Genomic DNA, 19375 nt, shown 5'->3' on the forward strand with positions numbered 1-19375 from the left:
AGCAGGGATCTGCTTTTGTTCAATGTTTGCAAAGGCTCTGGGGAACCTGGAGAGTGCAAGAAAAGCATCAAGATGCTGAAGGTTGTTCTAGACACACTGCCTTGCTCAGTTCTTCCTTCTCCAGGCTGCAGATGGGTGTTTCATGCTCTTGCAACCTGCACACAGCACAGGTGTCCAGTCACTGATGGAGCTTTTCTTGTCCTGGTAAATCAGCAGCTCCAATTCCCCAAAATGCCTTCACCAGGCAGCTGAAATCTAAGACCTGGGTGTGAGAGCAGACACAAAATATTGAGTCAAAAGCTATTGCTGTAGTGAGGACAGGCAGCTCCTGTCAGCTCAGGCACAGACAGCCTGCAAATGCTCCACAATATTTATGGAGCCAGGACAGAGGGAGAGGTTATTCACAGCAGGTGTTTCAGCTCCAGAATGAATACATGCAGATAAATCCTCTGGGTTTTTCACTGAAGGGTGTGCATAAGCATATTTCAAGAGCTAGAGAGAGACATTTGGATACAAAGATAAGTTGGGCAGTAAGAGAATTTGAGAGCTTGGGTGGTTTGACTTAAAAATGAACACAGTCGAAATGAGCACCACGAAATTTCCAATGATGTTTATTTTTCCTGTAGCCCACAGACACAGGTGGATCTGGCAACAGAGCAGATTCTATTTTCCCATGAAGTGTCCATGTGACATCAAACCCAGGCTAATACTGTCATCAAAGGCATTCAGAGAGGGCAGCAGCAGAAGCAATGGGAGATGCTGGGAGGAGGCCAGACAGCAAGGCACAAGGGCAGGGAGCACCTCCTCTCCCACTGCCACAGCAGAGACAGGGTGCAGATATGCATAAAGTCATTTTTCTCATCTATACCAGACAAACACAGCACCATGCAACACAATCTGCAGCTGGAAGTGGGTGGGGAGCAGGATATGGATTGTTATTGCAGTTGTTGTTGGGAGCTGTGTGTGCAGGACAGCAGGGAGAGCCCAGGGAGTGCCCAGGTGTCAGCAGCTCACACAAAGCTCCCCAGGGGCATTTGCTTGCTGAAGGGAACCACGATTGATTCTCAGGATGTATCTACTGGGACACACCTCTCCCTTGGAGCCAGATCCACTCAGCTGCAACTAAAATACTGTGTAAAGAGACAACTGTCTATTTTCTTTGCAGGAGGTGGACTGCTGTGGTGTCTCTTAGGTTAAGGCTCCTTCCCAGGGTGCCCTCCTTCCCAGCTCTGGCCCAGACCTGCACCTTCCATGGCACTTGCTGTCCAACCTGCCCAAGGGCAGCATCACCTCAAACATCATTTCCCTTCTGATCACACTCTGCTGCTCACAATCCCCCTCCTCCCTCCAGCCCAGGTCCCACACAGCCCCCACCCCACACTGTGTGTGCTGTACAGCTGCACACAGCAGGGCCTGGGCTGTGGGTACAGCAGGGTGGCACACACAGCATCACTCCCTTTTACTTTGTTTCACCCAGTCACAAACCTTCCAGCACCCGATACTCCTCTGCCAAGTGGTTCCTTCATCCCAAGCAATCTGCACAGCAGCAGCCAGCCCAGAATTCTCCACAGTGCAGGGCGACTCGTGCAGCCCTGCTTGCAGCTGGGACCTTTGCTCAGCCCTAGAGACTGAGAAAAAGGCTTTGGAAAGGCAGGCTAGCTCCTGCAGCCAGCACCATGCCCTTGTCTCAGCAGTCACTGTACAAATGGACAACACACACACATTATTTACAGCCCACTTTTCACATGATGGAGCAGCTCTTGGCTCGGTCTTTCCTGATCTCTGTGTCACCCAGCAAGTCTGTCCTGGCAGGCATCTGTGACGCCCGCTTCAGTCCCCGCTTGGAGCTGCTGCGCTTCAGGTTCTTGTGCACCCTGTTGACGGAGGCCAGCGTGGTCACATGGAACACGTCCCTCACACTGTTCTCTGACACCTTGGAGGAGCACTCTGCGTAGGCCACTGCCCCAATCTGCCGTGCCAGAGCACTGCCCTGCAGCCAGAGAGAGAGGAGCAACAGGGAACAAGGTTAGGAGACCTTGCTCTGCGAGGAGCAGCCTGTCAGACAGCCAGCAGCCCTGCCAGGGCCAGTGACACCATGGGGACACAGCGGTTCCTCAGCACCTGAGAACACAGTGCAAGGCCCTGAGAGGGCTCCAGGGGTGAGGGCACCCTCCTGGTCAGTGCTGCTGACCACTGGGCCCTGGGTCAGTGGCACTTTGTGTCTCACACAGTGCTGAGACACCTGGGCACACACCCTGCCTGGGGGGTCACCTGCTCTGCACAACATGGAGCCAGGCACAGCAGCAGCTCAGAGTGCAGCTGCCCTGCACCAGAGTCTGGGTCTGTCACCAGCCTGGAGACATTGCTGGGTCCTCTGGAGGCCACTGGCAGCAGCCCCTCAGCCCCCCAGCTGTGGCTTCTTCCTCCCTGCAGTTTTGCCCCAGAATCCAAGCAGGAGAGTCACTGGGAGCACAAAAAGCTGCACTGAACTAGGAGATGCAGCAGGACAACACCCCCCTTCAGCCAGTGCAACTTGTCAAATGAGGCACTTCCACCTGCTTTGAGGAATGACTTTTTGGTTACTAACTGCTCAGCAGAGCATCAGGAGTAAGTCAGGGTCTTCCAGAGCGGGGGACAAGAGTGCTGTAAACATGAGCAGCTCTGAGCCCCTGAGCCACGATGAAACCAGCTGCAGACCAAGGCCAGAGCACAGCCCTGCTCCCTGAGCACTCCCAAACACACCTGCTCATGTGTCACGGGGATCAGGCGCTGCTTGGAGAGCTCCCGCAGCGTGTTGAGGTCTGTCCTCATGTCCAGCTTGCAGCCCACCAGCACAATCTTGGCGTTGGGGCAGAACTCCTGCGTCTCCCCTTGCCACTGCAGAGAAAAGGAGAGGCTCTGGTGTGTGTGGCTTTTCCAAACAGGGTGTCACAACTCTTCAAACACTGATCAGCATATCAGGGCTCTTTATTGACTGCCACAATGGAGGATGGGAATGGCCAGAGTACCCCTTGGACAACTTTATGCTCCTCTGTTCCAGATTCTGCCCTGCAAACCTGCCCCATCCAAGCAGTGGTCTCCTGTGTGAGGCCACAGGAGGACAGTCCTGGCTGTAGAAAAACAACAACCACACAGTCTGGTGCTCAGATCTGAGACCCCAAGGGTCAACATGGCCAGTGGAGAGCTCTTCCCACACTCACACACTATTTATTACTGGGAACCACCTGTTAAAGACATTATGATATTTAGAGCATAGCTACAGCTAGGGAAATTAAGAATTGTAGCAGTGGAAAGAGAAAGCCAGGCAAACATCCATGTCCTTCATATAAATGGCTCCTTTCAGAGCTCCCAAAGTGAATGCCTGATGTCAGCTGTGTCTGCAGCAGTAAATAAATCCATCACCTGTGACCTCCCCTGGGGGAGACCTGCACAGCTCCATCAGCATGTCAATGCCCCAGTTACTTATCTAGTGGTGCTGAAGTAGAAAGGAGATAATAAATAGAGATTACCCCCAGCTGAAGTGTCATTAGGAATTAGCAATTTCCTGCTACTATAACTGGTGATTAAGCATATACCCTGGGCAATTAGAAGCAGAAAGAAAACCAAGCCACCAAGCCCAGAGTCCACAACCTCCTGGGCAAGGGAGTACCAAAAACCACCCAAATGTCATTCAAACAGTATCACACCAAAGCAACTGCAAAACATGAAAAATCATATTTTCTATCAAGAGATTGTCTTGGGTATCTTCAGATATCTGCTCTGCAAGGACATTGGTTCCCCAGGACTCAGCACCCAGGCCCTGGGCAGCATGCTGCAGGTCATGGTGCTGCAGCCAGAGCACCAAAGGCTACACAACCTCTCAATGAACAGATCCAGCTTTTTTAGAGCTGGAATTCAAGCACTCTAATTTACATGAGGGATTTCAGCTACAAGGTCTGTTCTCACCTGGCAGAAGTCACAGATTCTGTAGTGACACAGTCTATGGAGAGAGCTGAGACCCTCTTCCTGCATGACTGACACCTCTGGGAGCCCAAACCCTGCTGTGCTATCAAGCCTTGTCAGAACCAAGGCACCACTCCACAAAAACTTGCTCTGCATGAAAGGCAGAGCTGCTTGCTTGCACTCCCTCAGATGGCTCTGCCCTTTCAACTCTACATGCTGCACTGCAGCCCAGGCATCAGAAGGAAGGCATTAATAAAGATTTCCTCTGCTGAAATTTTGCCTGAGGCTTGAACAGGAAATGTTATTTTCCTTATTTGTCTGATATCACAAGCTAAAACCCATTTCAACTTCATGGTGTCTTAGGAATTTTCCTCACCACCATAAAGCTGTGAGCCTGCACCAAAGGAAACAAGGCATCTTCTCAGAGACACTTAAGAAATCCCCTGGGATTTAGGGTTTATTTTAAGTTACCATATCAAAAAACATTGCCTAACAGCACTCTAAACATCTGTGAGGCTGCACAGGGAAAGCCACGCACTGAGCAGGGTGGACTCACAAGAAGAGTGTGCAGAGACAAATAACTCCCAGCCCCACCTAATTATTGAAGGGTTTGTATTTCATTAAGGTATGAGTGATTCACTTGCTTAATATTCTGCTGACTCCCAAGCTGAGCAGTGAATTCTTTGAGTCCACATGAAACACCCTCCCTCCACCCAGCCTGCTTGGTACCCGGGACCTGCTCTGGAAGCCAACACTGAGCCATTGACAATTTATCTGAAGGGTCTTTGTCCCCTCACCAGGACACTCCTGAGACAAAGACCCACTTCTCAGCCCTCCCAGCAGCTGAGTAAGAGGCACTTGCTTCAGCACAACATTTGGCAAAATGTGGAGAGGCCAAGAGGCCAGCCAGTACAATGTGACATGTTCAGGCTGTGGCCATTCCAGCCTGGGGCTCTCTGAGGAGAGCAGCCATGGGAGCCACTGCTCTGTGGAGCTTTTCATGCTTTGGTGTCTCAGGGAGTGTCACAAATGAGATGCCAGCCAAGGTTTCCCCCAGGACAGGATGCAGCTGCCAGATGCTTTCTGCACAGCAGAACCACAGCTCCCAAACTGCATGGAAGGCAGCAGGGTACAGCCAGGAGCAAGGGATGCAATCACCACTTACCCTCACTCCTCTGAGCAGCATTTGGAGCTGCTGGACTTCATCTCAGAGAAAAGCCTTGTATGGGACAAGTGACCCACTGGAGACCAGCCAGGGGTGCTGCACAGCAGATCCCCAGCCCTGTGAGGCTCTCTGGGACCTGCCAGCTAGAATATCAGCTTTGCTGAAAGGCACTAAAGTGCAGGTAGAAAACTCTCAGCTGCTCCCACAGAGCTGTGCTGGGGCAGGCTTAGGGCCTTGCCTGCTCTCCAGGCCAGTGGCATTGTGCCATCTCATCTTATTAATCCACAGGCTTGAAATTCAGCACCACAGCTCATTATTTTTGTTGATGAGCTATAGAGAACTGATTGCTGTCTTTTTCATCATGCAGATGCTGAGCTGAGGGGAGAGCCAAAAAACTGAGCACTCTGCTTGCTTGGAAACAGGCACCAGGGGCTGCAGGCAATCCACAGCCACTGGTGTTCTGCTAACAGAGATCCATAACACCTTCCAAGGCCTTACAGAAAGCGGAATAAATGCCCTATATTTGTATGTGTGAACACAGAGAGACCCCACACACATGCTGCAAGCTTCACCATTCACTGGGCTCCTCTCAGATAGAAATATCCTGAATTCTGCACACACCTGATCCTCCTCTGAGCACATGAACTCCACAGGGCCAGAGCTTTGAGCATTGCTGAGAACCTCAAGGCACAGGGACCCCGTGGTGGCCCAGAGGGACCCCGTGGTGGCCCAGAGGCGCAGCAGAGCTCCCCTCTGAGCGGCCAGGGCTGGGCACTCACCTTTTTGAGCACGCTGTCCAGGGTCTCGGGGCGGCTGATGTCGAAGCAGATGAGCACAGCGTCCGAGTCGGGGTAGGCCAAGGGCCGCACGTTGTCGTAGTAGGCGGAGCCTGAGGAGACAGCGGGAGCTCAGCAGGGCCCAGCCCGGCTGACGTGTGGCAATAAAACCCCCAGACGTAAGTCTTTCCCTACCAACCCAGCTGTTGGTGGTGTTTGTGTTGATGTGTGTCTCCCCACTTGACCATGATTGCTGTTTTATGTCTCTGTAAATTGTTAGTGCTGCTGCTGTTTGTCCCTTCCCACACCCCACACCCACTCTTGTACCCATGGCCACCTCCAGTGCCCCCTCCAAAAGTACTCAGTGGTAAAAACCCCTAAAAATAATGAGCCAGTATAACATCTAAGACTAAAAAATGGGACTCCCAGGTTGAGAAAACAGTGAAGAGGATGAAATCATCAACCAGAGTTTTTTCACCTTGTCACCATGACTTAACAGCACTCGGCCACACGACACCTCTAGACCAAGAACCAGCAAGTTTCTTCCGAGGGACTCTTGTGAGGATGGCAGCCCAGTTCTGTCATCTTTCAAAGCTGAATCCCTCCTCCTTTGTGTGGGACAGCAGTGGTGTGTGCAACCCTCGGGTTCCCCACCCAAATCTCCAATAAAGGCCTTAAAAAGGAGCTGTTCTCTGGCCCATCCATTTCATGCAGGACATCCCACAGACCAGATCTGCAGTTCCAGTAAGAATGGAGACACTGCCATGGGATGCAAACTGCTCTGCTAGAGACAAAGGATGTTAACCCAAGCTTTTGACCAGTCACACACCATAAGGTTCAGCAGAGATTGATTGGCAGAGGATTTTAGCTCCTTTGTTCAGGCATGGAAATCAGAGGTTTTGTCCTTGTTTTCTTGTATTTACCCCTTGACAGAGTGAAGAGGCAAGTTTTGCATCCCTCTCCCTCCCTAGTGAGCATCTGGCAAGTGGAGCTGTGCTGCTGGGGATGCTGCTCAGGCAGAGAGCCCAGCCCAGCACAGACCTGGCTCAGCACTCACACCTGGATTCCATCACTTGTCATGCCAGTGCTGCATCACTAACACTGGAAAGGTGTGGCTGAGAGAAGACAGGGAGTGCTGCTGCTGGTTTTTTATCCTCTCTTGCTATCTTTATACAGGAGAGCTTGCTCTCATAGGTTGTGAGAATTTGTGACAGGTAAAAATGAATTGCCTTCTTTCTAGATTTGTGCTGGTAAAAGTCAGGCAGATTCTTTTTGATATATAAAGTACTGACAGCATTTGGTGAACAAGCTATAAATGGAAGGGGATGATTCTGTATTCCACAGGAATTCTGTGAGCAGGCAAAGAGCCCAGCCTGAATCCTGCACAGCTTCTACTACACACATGTGCACAGACACACACCTCCAATGCAAATTTCAGGCAGTAAAGTCACTGTGCCATAGCGTTTTTATTTGCACTGCACTCTGTTGGAGAGTGCAGACACCTCAGTAAACAGTCATGGAGCAATCAGCTCACTGCTGCTTAAAAACACTGTTTTGGTTTTATACTGCAAAAACAAATGACTTAAACTTCCTGGAGGGATGAGCAGCAGAGGTTTATTTATGGAAAGAGGAAATGAAGACACCAGAGTCCTTGTTGAATCTGCCTCCTCCAAACACAGGATTGCCCACCCTAGGCTGAGGAAGGCAGACATGCTTCCTGCTGCAGCTCCTTGGGATGCCTGGACCCAGCATTTTCCCAGCCCAGAGAAGGGTGCAGCCCAGGTGTCAGGTGGCTCCTTGATGAAGTTCAGCACCTGATGAATTATGGATGGTGGTGGCTTATGTTTCTGGAAGGATGGAAATCTGCCTGGGCTAAGCACAAGAGGAGAATGGGCTGATTCTCTGCAGGAGCTCCAGTCCCAGGTCCTGTGTGCACACCCAGCTGAGGAGCAGCCCAGAGTGGGGCACAGTCCCCCAGCACAGCACTGCCCCACATCAGGCACTCCACAAACACCCCAAGACCCTCTGCAAGACTAAAACTGGGGAGCAGAGCCTGATACTCCTGCCTCTGCCTCATGCTTTGTGCAGCCTGCCCAGTGCCAGAATGTGGCCATCCAGCTCTGACCATGGTACCAACAACTGCAGAGCTCCAGGACTCCACCATGCCCAGCACTTGCCAATCCCATGCAGCCAGGGGAAGGTGCCCTGCATTTGATGATGTGCAATTAGATTCCCAACAAAACTGGCTACAGGTGTCTCCAGCTCTTACAGCCAGCCCACAAAGGCACCTGCACCCCCTGCTCCTGTGGGGAGGATGGGTCTCTGTCCCTGCAAAGTCACTGGGAAGGGAAGCAGTTGGGATCAGCACAGAAGAAACAGATCCTGGTCTCTGCAGAGCCCAGCCTCTTCCTAGAGGGAAAGTCCTGTTCCCTAATGGAAAGGAGCCAGTCCCTGTGGCATCTTGGACAGCTCTGGGACAGGGATGCCAGACAGGCAGGCACAGTGAGCCAGGGCAACCCAGTGTCCCGGGCACAGGGGTTTCTGACCCCACCTCAGGCTCACACTGCTGCAGTTCACAGCTGGCAGAGTCACACCTCTGCCATGGCACAGCCAGCTGACCCAGCCCTGCTTTCACAGCAGCACCAAGCACAGCAGTGCTGAGCTCCCCTCTGAACAGGCTTCTCAGTCTCGTGTTTGGTATAGGCTGTCAGGACAGGATGGGATGGGAGAGCCATGATCTGCATGCCTGAATGAGCCTGGTCCTTTATCTGAGCCCTGCCCTGTCCCCCATGCACACAGGGGTGTCTGCCTGCAGATAGGGGCCCTGCTGCTGGAGGAAACGTTCCCACGCACATCCTCTCCCAGCAGCTCCTCAGTTTTACATAAACACTTCAGATAAATCTACCCCCTCCCAGCCAAGGAATGCTCCTTTTGTAGGGGTAGTTTTGGCTCATTCAGCACAGACATTGCCACAGCAAACTGTATCATAGCAACCTGCTGCTCCTCAGCAGCCAGCCAGCCCTTCAGCAGAGCAGACAGCGCTGCTGCAGCCCCCCACTAGCCCACAAAACCCCCACTGGCTCACCCCAGTGCCAGGAATCATGACAGGAATCATGCTAGGAATCGTGCTCTCATCACCTGGGACCACAGGAGGAGAGACTCCTGTGCTGGCAGGAGGAGCTGAGGGAAGGGAAGCATGAGGTAAAGAACCTTATCTTTTTAACAAGATCAAAATTTGCTTCACATTCATTAACTTTCTGCTCCATCCCCAAAGAACAGGAGTCACCCCTGGCAGCTCAGCAGCAGTTCAGCTCACAGCCAGGAGCAGCAGCTTCTGCCCACCTCAGGAGCCTGCCAGAAACCCACAGCCAGTGCTGCCCTGTGGGGCAGGAGAGCTGCATTGCTCCCAGTCAGGGTAATCCCCAGTTTGCTCTGGAAACATCTCTACTGAATCTGGAAATTCTGTCTGGGTGATTAGTCTTCTAGGTGTTGCATCTATTACTTTTTCATTGCATATGACAATTAAAAAAAACAAAAACAAAACAACAAAACACCCCTGAAAATCCCACCTAAACAACCCAAAAAAGCCAGTGCCTTCAGCTCTAGCTCTTCAGTTTTGTGGGTTATGAGCACTTGACACCTTACAGACACTCCAGCAAGACACTCCAGAGAGCCAGTCTGGCAATTCCAAACACACACAGGAGCCCAAGGCTGGTGTGTCTGCAGATTCAGCCTTCCTTTAGTGCATGAGTCATTCTCCCACTTGGCATCCAGGCCTGCAAGAAACAGGACCTAAGTGCATCTGTTCATGATTAAAGAGAAAACTGGAGCAAGCCTACAACCAGCTTAAAAATAAAATTCACACAGTTGTCTGAAATTCAGGGGTGGATACAAGCATGAGTAGCTCCTGTTTCCCCTTGGCTGGTAGATCTGGAATGCCTGGCACAGCAGCTCAGAGATGCCACTCTTGGGCAGGGGACAGAAATATGCTGCTTCATCTGTACCAACATTGTCCTAATCTTCATTTGTTACTTATTAGCTGTTCTAGAGATAATGAGCCTCCTCACACAGGCACCCTCCATCCAACAATGGGGCATTACAAACCAGCAAAGCCATGTGCTTGCAGAGCCATAATCTGCTCTGCAAGGGGTGTCTGCAGCCCAGCTCTGGCTTAAAACAGAGATGAGCACTGCCAAGACCTCAATTTCTCAGCAGCACACTTGTCTTGGGGGGCTCACTTTAACTCTCCCCAAACAGCCAGCAATGCTGAGGCACATGCTGCTTTCTGCAGGGACTGCCAAAACAGCCCTTGTGGAATGAAACAAATTCATCCCAGCTCTCTGGAGGGCTACACTGACAAACTGAAGAGTTTTGGGTCACCTCCCCACACGAAGATGCCTTTAGAGATGACAGAGGATGCCCACTCTGCCAGACAGATCCCACCCACAGTCCAGCCAAGCTCTGGCTGAGAGGACAAAGCTGCTAAACCAGGACAAGCCCCAGGACTTCTACAACCTTCTGTCCTGACTGAACTTTGACATTTATCTTGCTTGTGCAACATTACTGCAAATCCCTTAAGTATAAGAAAGGAGGAAACTGCTCTGTGACATAGAATAAAATAAACACTCTTCTGGGATGTGCAAGACTGAAAAAAACTGCTCGTCAACTTGGACAATTAACCTCTGCTCCTAATTCTTCCAATGCACGTACAAAATTAGTGAATTACTAAAGAGCCCAGCTGGCATACCTTCAGGATGAAGGGAATAGTATTTGCATAGGCTGAGGTGGCATTTCTGGGCCCCTCTCCAGATCTTATTACTGGAAGCCTGCCCCTCAGGAGGAGGCTGTTCTGCTGGATTTACCAGTGGAGGAATCCCCAGCTCAGGCAGGCAGAGTGCTTCTGTCTCATCCCTGCTCACATCCAGCCACCAGTGGTCCAGAGAAGCTTGCTCAGATGCAAACCTCCCTCCAGCAACAGTGAGGAGTTGCTGAAAGCTCCTTCTACAAGTCCCTGCTGGCTCCTGGGGGAGCATCAGTGTCTGGCATGGGAGGACTGGATCTGCAGATGCAGCCCAGGAGCCCTCCCAGCCTTTTCACAATCATGCCTGCAGCAGCTGACCAGGGAGACAAATGGGGGTCACAAGAGCCTTCCTGGCACTCCTGCCATGTCACAAGGACAGCTGGCACTGCCACAGCCTGCCTGTCACCCTTTCTACAGGCTACAACAAGGACCAAGAGTGGCAAGAGCTCACACTCTGCCCTTAGGGAGCACGGTGAGGGTGAGTGAACACAAGTACCTTGGTGCAGTGCTGCACATTTCAGGTTTAGTGTTCACAAGTATTACATCCCTCCCCAGCCATTTGGCTGCCAGATAAGGTTTCTTCCCACAGGGAAGGCTGAGCCTGTACATTTGCAAAGTTTAATGGAGTGGAGATTTTATCTTTAGAATCTGGGACAAACGAAGCAGGGAGAGCAGAACCTAGAGAGCAGATCACCTCTGGGCTGTGGGAAAGGGGCCTGCACCTGAGCTGAGAACAAACCCACTGCACAGAACATCCTTCCTTGTCCACGAGGTCACAGCAGCCAGCAGGGCCAGCTAGTTGTCACTAAATGTTCCTTAGAACCCCCATAACTCCCAGGACATCCCATGGCCCCACAGAGGCCAAGCCCCAGGTCTGTAGGGGACAAAGGATGGATGATGATGCCACAGGGCATGCTGCCCTTGATGCAGCAAACCAACCTCCATCCCTGAGCCACACAGCACTGCAGCATGCCCCCCACACTGTGCACAGCCCAAGAGATGATCCTCCTGGGCACTGCCCTGCCCTGTCATGTCTTCTCTAGGTCCATCCTCCACCCACTTCAGTATCAGCATTTCTGCTGCAACTCTTTAAAGTTCTGTCTGACTGGTTACTGACCTGCGTGAGAATGTGACCCAGCTGCACGTATTTTTAGGATTAGCTACGTATTTGTGCTGAGGCACAACACAAGCATGCTGGTTTTAGGCTCTCAGTCTGAACAGGAAGAATGGGAGGAGCTCTTTTGGTATGGAAAGGGCAGCTCCACATTTTTTTCTCTGTCTCAGAGTGCAAGTAGAATTGAACTCTGAGACAGAACTTGTTCTTACACTTTGGAAGAGGAAGCCATGGCAATCCTGGAGCTGCACTCTGGGAATCCAGGCACAGACAGCCACAGCATCCATGGAGATGCCATTGCTAAACTCAGTCCCTTTCAGCTCTCTAATCTCATCAACATTCCTCAGTAGTTCCCTTAAAAAAGGATCTGTTATCACAGCCTGTGGGTTCCCACACAGGCCATTCCAAGGCAGACTGTTTGCTGAGTACAGGCAAAGAGGAAGGCGGAGGGGGATTTGCAATTCACAGTGTTATTCTTGTCTTGAAAGCACATCTGCTGAAGAGACAGTGGCTGTGGAGGGCTGGCAGGCACACAGCTCCTCTGCTGTGAGCTGAGCAGGGCACTGCTGACCCTGTGAGCACTGACCTTTGCAACACTGCAGGCTGCAGCAGACACTGCAACTCTCCACCACCCTGATGGTCCACAAAGGGAAGAGCCCTCCAGCAGCTTTCCAAGGCAACAGTGACCTTGTGCAAGGCACAAGGCCAGCCTCAGTCTCCCACTGAGCACTGGCCAAGATGTCCCTACCAGAACCAGGCAGCTCTACTCTGCAGCTGAAATCTGCATCAGCAAAAGATGCACAAAGCAGCTCAATGGCCTTGGGTCACTCACTGCTCTGCCTGCACTTTGAGGCCACAGGCACAGCAGGCAGAGCCTCCCAGCACAGGGGGGTGAACCAAAAGCAAAGAACTCAGTCCAGGCTGCAATGTCGAAAACAGAACAAAAAGTACCTAGATACAGGGTAAAGCCTCAGAGCTGCCAGCATCAGTGCTGTCACACCCAGGCCTTGCTGAGGCAAGGGCAGCAGCATGGCTTGACTCCTCTCTCCCCTCACTTGCACCCAGTGCCAGGCAAGCTCTGCAGAACAGGCAGGGCATTGTGCCAGTGCAGCGTGGGCAATGCCAGGTCACGGTGGGAAGCACTCCAAGAACAGTCCGTGGGCAGCAGGTCAGCCCTGGTGCCCATGCAGCAGGAGGAGGCTCTGGAGGCTCTCACTGCCAGAAACCAGCTGAGCACCTCAGTGGCTCCACTTCCAGACCTCCCAGAGCTGGGCAGAGCCAGGGACACTCCCTGATCCCAGGGGAAAGAAGGATTGCATCGCTGAGGAGAACATCCCAGCCCCTGCACGCCTGGGGGTAACAATGCTCTTCCCTCCCAGACCCGACGCGCTGGAACGAAACTCGCCCACTCCCTGCAGAGCTTGCACCCTCCTCCACCTGCCGCAGGGAACAAAGCTCTTCCTCCTGGGCACTGCGGCTCCGGGAGCACCCAGCCCTTGGGAACAGCACTCCCAAGCCACCAGACATCCGACTGAACAGGAGTTTCCCCCACCACAAGATACCAGCCCTGTGCAGAGGAGTTGTTTCTGTGCTCAGCCAGAAGAATTTGCCAGAACAGGAACAAGAAGAGCAGCAAAGCACCGTGTGCTCAGTGAGGCTCATGAGGTGCCAGGGCATGGGCACTGCCTGGAGCTGCAACCCATCCAGTCTGCAGGCGCTGCATCCCTTCCCTCACAGACAAGGATGTCAAACTGCTCTTTAATGGAGGCTTTAGCAAACTGTGTGCAGCACGGGCTTCATACAAGGGACAGGAGTAATGGGACATTCCTGACGTGCTGTGAAATGGCACCTGAAGCAGTTTTACTCCCATGGTTTATCCTGAGCTGGGACACAAATGGAAACAGAACATGAAATGCAACCAGCATTTGGACAAGGGGATTTTCTCTAAGGCACATTTGAGACAGTGCAGTCCCCGCATTTGCCCTGTCAGAGCACCACAGGTTTCACCCCCACAAAGCATTCTCAGTGCTGGAAACTCTCCAGCCCCAAAAAACCTTCTCCATGGACAAAGAGTTAAAAGACATTTAAAGAAAATCAGAGGTGCCAATACAATGTGGGAGCCATTCAGTTCTCCATGGCTTCTGTCCACTCTATGTCAATATTCCTCTAATGAGAGCTCCTGCCTGCCAGCTGCCAATGTCACAGCCTGGGTTTGCCATTTAGCAGGAGGGGTCAATTCAGCTCAAAAGGCTGCAGTTTCCAGCACACTGCTATCAGCCAGGATGACAGGACACAGGGAGCAGACAACACCCTGGGCTATACAGGGCTTACCAACGATCCCAATGATCCCATTGAGCAGCCAGGTAGACTGCAGCCACACTCATCATCATAAGGGAGTTTTCCAGGCCAGACTGCACTTTCCTCATCACCCACTGCTGGTGGTGCTCAGCTCTGTGCAGCTTCCAGAGTCTCCAGCTGCTTCCTCAACTAAGTATGGGGTGAGGGAAATCAATAAAAAAAGTAAAAAATAATATCCACCTCCTCTCTCCAGGTCTCTGCTGATTTCTTGGGGAATTTCAGTTCCAATCACTTATCTAAGAGATGGAGAGCATTGAAAATAGAAAGCATTCCCCTCCACCCTTCCTCAACACCTCCTTTTTCACTCTTGCTGGGATAGAATCTATCATGAACAATAAACCCCTATATGAAAAACAGCTTAAAATAAAGAGTAGGTAGCCCAGAGAGAAGGGGAAGTGCCCACTGATACCTGTCATTCTCCATGGGGAGGACAATGAGCTACTTTTGAGATTCCTTCAGCTCAGCTGGTTCAACTCACTGTTGTGCAGAACTTCTTTTGCCAAAGCTCCCATTTATAAGGGCCTCTGAAGGCCAGTGGAAACCTGACAATAGTTTGCAGTCTACAGCTAAAAAATTCAGTTTGATTACTAGGAAAAACTGCTCTATAGTGCTTTGCAGGATTGTTTATTAAGAACTAGGTCCTGTATATTTCAAATCAAAGGGATTTATCTGGAAAACTACCTGATGAACTCTATCTACAGCAAAGCTGTTAAAAAGGTCTGACATTTTTGATAGGAGAAAGAATTAAATCCCATTTTCTTTTGGTTGCAGAGACAAATATTGGAAAAACATCTTTTGTCACAAGGGAAAAATGAACGTGTGACAGCATCAGATGCAGGTGTCAGATGCACACTTTAAGGACTTTTTATCATGTCCTTTTCTTTAAACATTTGTAAGACCAAAGCAAATAATTCTGGAGAATTCCTAAAAAGCAAACAGTACTTCAAATGTACTTCCACAGCCTCCAAAGATGAAGTTTTTTGTATCAAATATACTTAAAAGCAAAGCCATTCAGTGCCTAGCAAAGATAACCCACCACAGCCCCTCTCAAGGCTGCAGAAGCCCAAGGTTTGGAACTCCCCCAGCTGTGGATGGACACTCATGGGCACCCCAGTGACACGTGAGATCAACCACCCCCGAGTCCTGGTGCCCCCTGAGCAGCTCCAAGGAGCCTCTGCAGCCTCAGATCAGCCAGGATGGTTTCACTGTGGCCACATCTGAGAGTCTCCAAACACTGAGAGCCAACACTTCATCCACAGCCCCAGCAGCTGCCCTAGAGCCAGTGTCCTCATGGCTCACATCAGCACACAGCTTGTGAACAAAGCTAAGTCTAATTCCCTTTTTGTCTCAGGGAATAAAAGTTAGCAAAGCAAGGTCTTCTGGGTCAGGAAGCTCCAGAAGAAGACTCAAACATATTTTACATGTTTGAGCTAGTCCAAGACTCAGTAAAGCCACCAGTCTAGGTAGAGCTATGCTAATCCTATAGCTGACATTTAATGAATGCAAAATTACAGCAAGGAATCTGAATGAACAACAGGAAAAGTAATTCCTAGGTTACATGTTAATTACTACTGCTCTTGGACACTAAGAGGACTTCATTTGTCATCAGGATTCCAGAAATTATGAGAATATGGGGAAAGAGCATCAGCAAGCACATTATGTATATTCATCAGCAGAGCACAGCATTCACCTGCACTACCCGTACAAAAGGATCCAAAGGTAAATTAGAAAGTGCATGTGAACTTTGTGGGATGCCAATATTTCTATTAGTTCTGCATCACGCACTCCACTTGCGGCTCATGCCTCCACTGAGGCACGAGCAGGCACAAAGTTTGGGACGGGTCTTGGAGGGTTGGAACAGCTGTGCCCGGCGCTTTGCACAGAACCACAACGGAGGACACAAAGATGAAAAACCAAACCAAGACAAGAAGACGCCAGAGAACCCCAGAGGCTCTGTGGCAGCGGGCAGTAACAGGTCAGGGCATCCCTCCCGAGGCGAGGGCTCCCTCCTCCAGCAGCACTGGAGCCGCTTCTCTCTCTGTTCGCTGCTCCCCGCAGCGCCGAGAGCCCGCAGAGCCGCGCGGCTGCGGGACAGGAGCGCCCGCCCGGCGGCACCGGCGCTGCCCGCGGCCCCGGGGTCTCGCAGGGCTCGGAGCCGCTGCCCCAGCCCAGCCCAGCCCGGCAGCTCTGGGAACCGGGAGCCATCGGCCGGAGCGCCCCCCGCGCAGCCCACCTGAGGTGTCCCACATGTTGAGCTCCGTGCGCTGCTTGTCGATCTCGAAGCTGGCCGTGTAGTTCTCGAAGACGGTGGGCACGTAGCTCTGGGGGACGGAGGGGAGAGCAGAGCAGAGGTGAGGTGAGGTGATGCGGGGCCGCAGCCCGCCCGCCCCCCCGCAGCCCTCCCGCACCTCGGGGTAGCAGTCCTTGGCGAAGACGTGCAGCAGCGCCGTCTTGCCGCACTGCGTGTCCCCCACCACCACGATCTTGCAGCGCGCCAGGTGTCCCTCCATGGTGCGGGGCCGCCGCGCCCGCGCCGCCGCTTTACCGGGCCGGCCCCGGGCTGGCCGCGCCCCCGGCCCCGGCGGCACCAACCAGGGCCCGGGAGCCGCCCCCCGCCGGCCCCGCCGCCCCGGGCCGGCCCCTCGGCGCGGCCGCCGCTCGTCGCCGGCCCCGGGACGCGGCGGGAGCGGAGGGCGGGGGATCCGCGGTGCTCGGTGCGCTGTGGGTCCCAGCCCCGTTCCCCGCCCGGGGTCTGCCCTTTTCCTCCCGCCCCGGCGCTGCCCGGGGAACGGGAGCTGTTCCCTGGGGAGTTCGGCAGCCACGGGGACAGAACCACGTATCGCCGGTGTCCGCGGCCAGGTGACATCAGCGGCGATAGGGGACCAGTGTCTGCAGCAGCTGTGTGACCCCAGAGCTCTGTGCAGAGAGGGCAGCGATTCCTGCTCTCCGTTCCTCCTTGAGCACAGGCAGCACGTCTATAAATTACAGGCTGGGATTTTAATTAGCAGCCTTTGCTGCTGCTATTTTGCTGGCCACACTGCAGAAAGATTCACCTGAATGAATTGCGAACTGACAGGCTGCCTGTCACAAAATGAAGTAAAAATAGACACAAGGAAGACAAAGAAGGCTGGAGAAGTGGAAATGAAAATGTTTTGGCAGGGAAACAAGATTATTAATGGACTGAGGGGGCAGATTGTTTTTGCTGAAATCACAGTCGTTTTTTGTATATAAATATTGGTGCTGTGCATGGTGTTGGGACAAGTAAAGAGCAAAGACAGGGTGCAAGGCATGGGGGGGTTGCCATGCAGGTACCCAGTGGTTTCAGCTGGTTTTTGGCTTTCTGACACCCTGCCAGCCGAGCCCCTGGCACACACCAGCCTCAGTCAGCACTTTGGAGAGCCAGATGCCTCCACGTGGCCACAAGCCACGCAGGAACCATGTCCCAGGATGCACCCCTAGGACAGGAGCCAAGTGCAAGCAGGGCTAAAGGTGTGTGTAGCACATTCAGCTGGCCAAATGGGAATTCAGGTCCCACCTCAGAAGACCTGAAAGCTGAAGGAATGAGGAGGTCCAAGGAGACAAGGTAGTCCTGGAATCCCTGTAGCTCCTGTCCTCAACTGATCTGACTCCTACATTTTGTGGGCCAGCAGCTGGCTCACTCAGTTCTTTGTTCTGCAGCTTTGCTGTGGGTTTTGCTGCAGCATCCCTGGGCTTCCCAGCCTTGTCTTAAGCAGAATAATGAGTGAATGTCTCATGCTTGTTTCCTCCAACCCTCCCTGGGGAAAGGAGCTTGTGCAGCACTGTGACAGGTTTCATAAGGCCTGTAGTGATTTCTTGCCTCCTTATATGTGCACGCGTCACTCCATTTTTATGCAGAAGAATGGAAAGAAAAGTTCACTGTCTTGTGACTGCAGGTAAAGGAGTGCAGAGTATTCATCAGTATCACCTGGAGCAAGGTTTTCCCCTGGCCAGTGCCCTTTCTGACAGTGCTTCATCACATTTCTCAGTAGGAATTAGATTTTTGCTCCCAGCCATGAGGTTGCAGAAACCCTGCTTCAGTGGAGGCACAATGCTCTCTGCAGGGAGTGCTCAGACCTCTGCAAACACATTTTCCTTCAGGAGAGGGAGAGGCAGCAAGCTGCCCCTCTTGCTCAGAGCTGCTGGGCACCATCATTGCTGAGCCTCACATCCCCTTCAGTGCAGAGCACCCTTGGCAGGCAACATTGCAGAATATATTCAACAACCCTTCATCATGGTGTGAATTTTCTGAGTAGGCTACAGAGCCATGCTGTGACTGTCACTGCGTGTGGAGAGGCGACAGATGGCTCTCACACATTTGCTCCTGGAAGTGCTTCCCCAGTGGCTGGATCCTCCCTTGCTGATCCACCCTCTTGGGGGCTTAATTGCTATTATGAATTAACTTTATTGTGTTATATTTATGCCATGTTCTGTACAAAGAAACTGGAAGTCATCCTGCACTGGGAAAATAAACTGTGAGAAGCCAATTTTCACTGAAGGACCTGCAGCCTGAAACCTGGAACCTGTGACATCTTATTCTGGAACACAGAGCCCCAAAGTTTGGTCCTGTACAGCCAATCACAGGCTCTGGACTGAACTTCAAATGTGGTGAGCAAGTGAATTACTGAGTGAGCAATGTCCTGTAGTCTGTCACATGGCCATGGTCCCTGCAAGCAGCACAGATACACCTGGTGAGAAGTGCACTGGTGTCACTCTGGGATCACAGACAGAGCTCCTGCTCATCACACCATGCAATGACAGTTTCCTGGATTTTTATGATGATTGTTCACCTTTTACCCATCTTCTCTTTGATATTTGTCTCAGTGTGCAATGTCTTATTTCCCGGCCTGGGACAGAAATAAGGGACACACTTTAGTGTCTCACCAGATCTAGTCTTAAATATCTTTTTGGACTTGTCAAATATGGGAAAGAGATAGAGACTGTCCAGATCAAGCTGTAGAGTGTTGCTAACTATGAGCACTTGGAGTTAAATCATTCAGCCCAGAGCGATGTGTTATTTGATGCTTTCCCCTAGGAGATGAAGAGGTAGAAAAGCAGTAGAGATGCAGCAAAAGAATACAAATCAGCAGCAATTAGGAAGGTTAAAAAAAGAAAGACAAAAAAAAAATCCCAGCCAAATCCCCTTTCATGTGTCCAGCCTGTTTACATTCTGGGCTAGAATAGCACTGATCTGACTCACT

General features: G+C 51.9%; 1 protein-coding gene across 1 annotated transcript; it reads right to left on the minus strand.

Annotated features, from left to right (window-relative positions):
• Positions 1–584: 584 nt before the first annotated feature.
• Positions 585–16729, minus strand: RND2 (Rho family GTPase 2). Its single transcript, XM_056512294.1, has 5 exons — positions 16565–16729; positions 16390–16477; positions 5887–5996; positions 2743–2877; positions 585–1990 (listed from the first exon to the last, which is right to left on the minus strand). Exons 1-5 carry the CDS (start codon positions 16664–16666, stop codon positions 1742–1744), a joined length of 684 nt encoding a protein of 227 aa, XP_056368269.1. The 5' UTR covers positions 16667–16729; the 3' UTR covers positions 585–1741.
• Positions 16730–19375: the final 2646 nt, after the last annotated feature.

This window comes from Oenanthe melanoleuca, chromosome 27 (assembly GCF_029582105.1).
Source record: "Oenanthe melanoleuca isolate GR-GAL-2019-014 chromosome 27, OMel1.0, whole genome shotgun sequence".
In the NCBI taxonomy this organism is placed as follows: Eukaryota; Metazoa; Chordata; class Aves; order Passeriformes; family Muscicapidae; genus Oenanthe; species Oenanthe melanoleuca.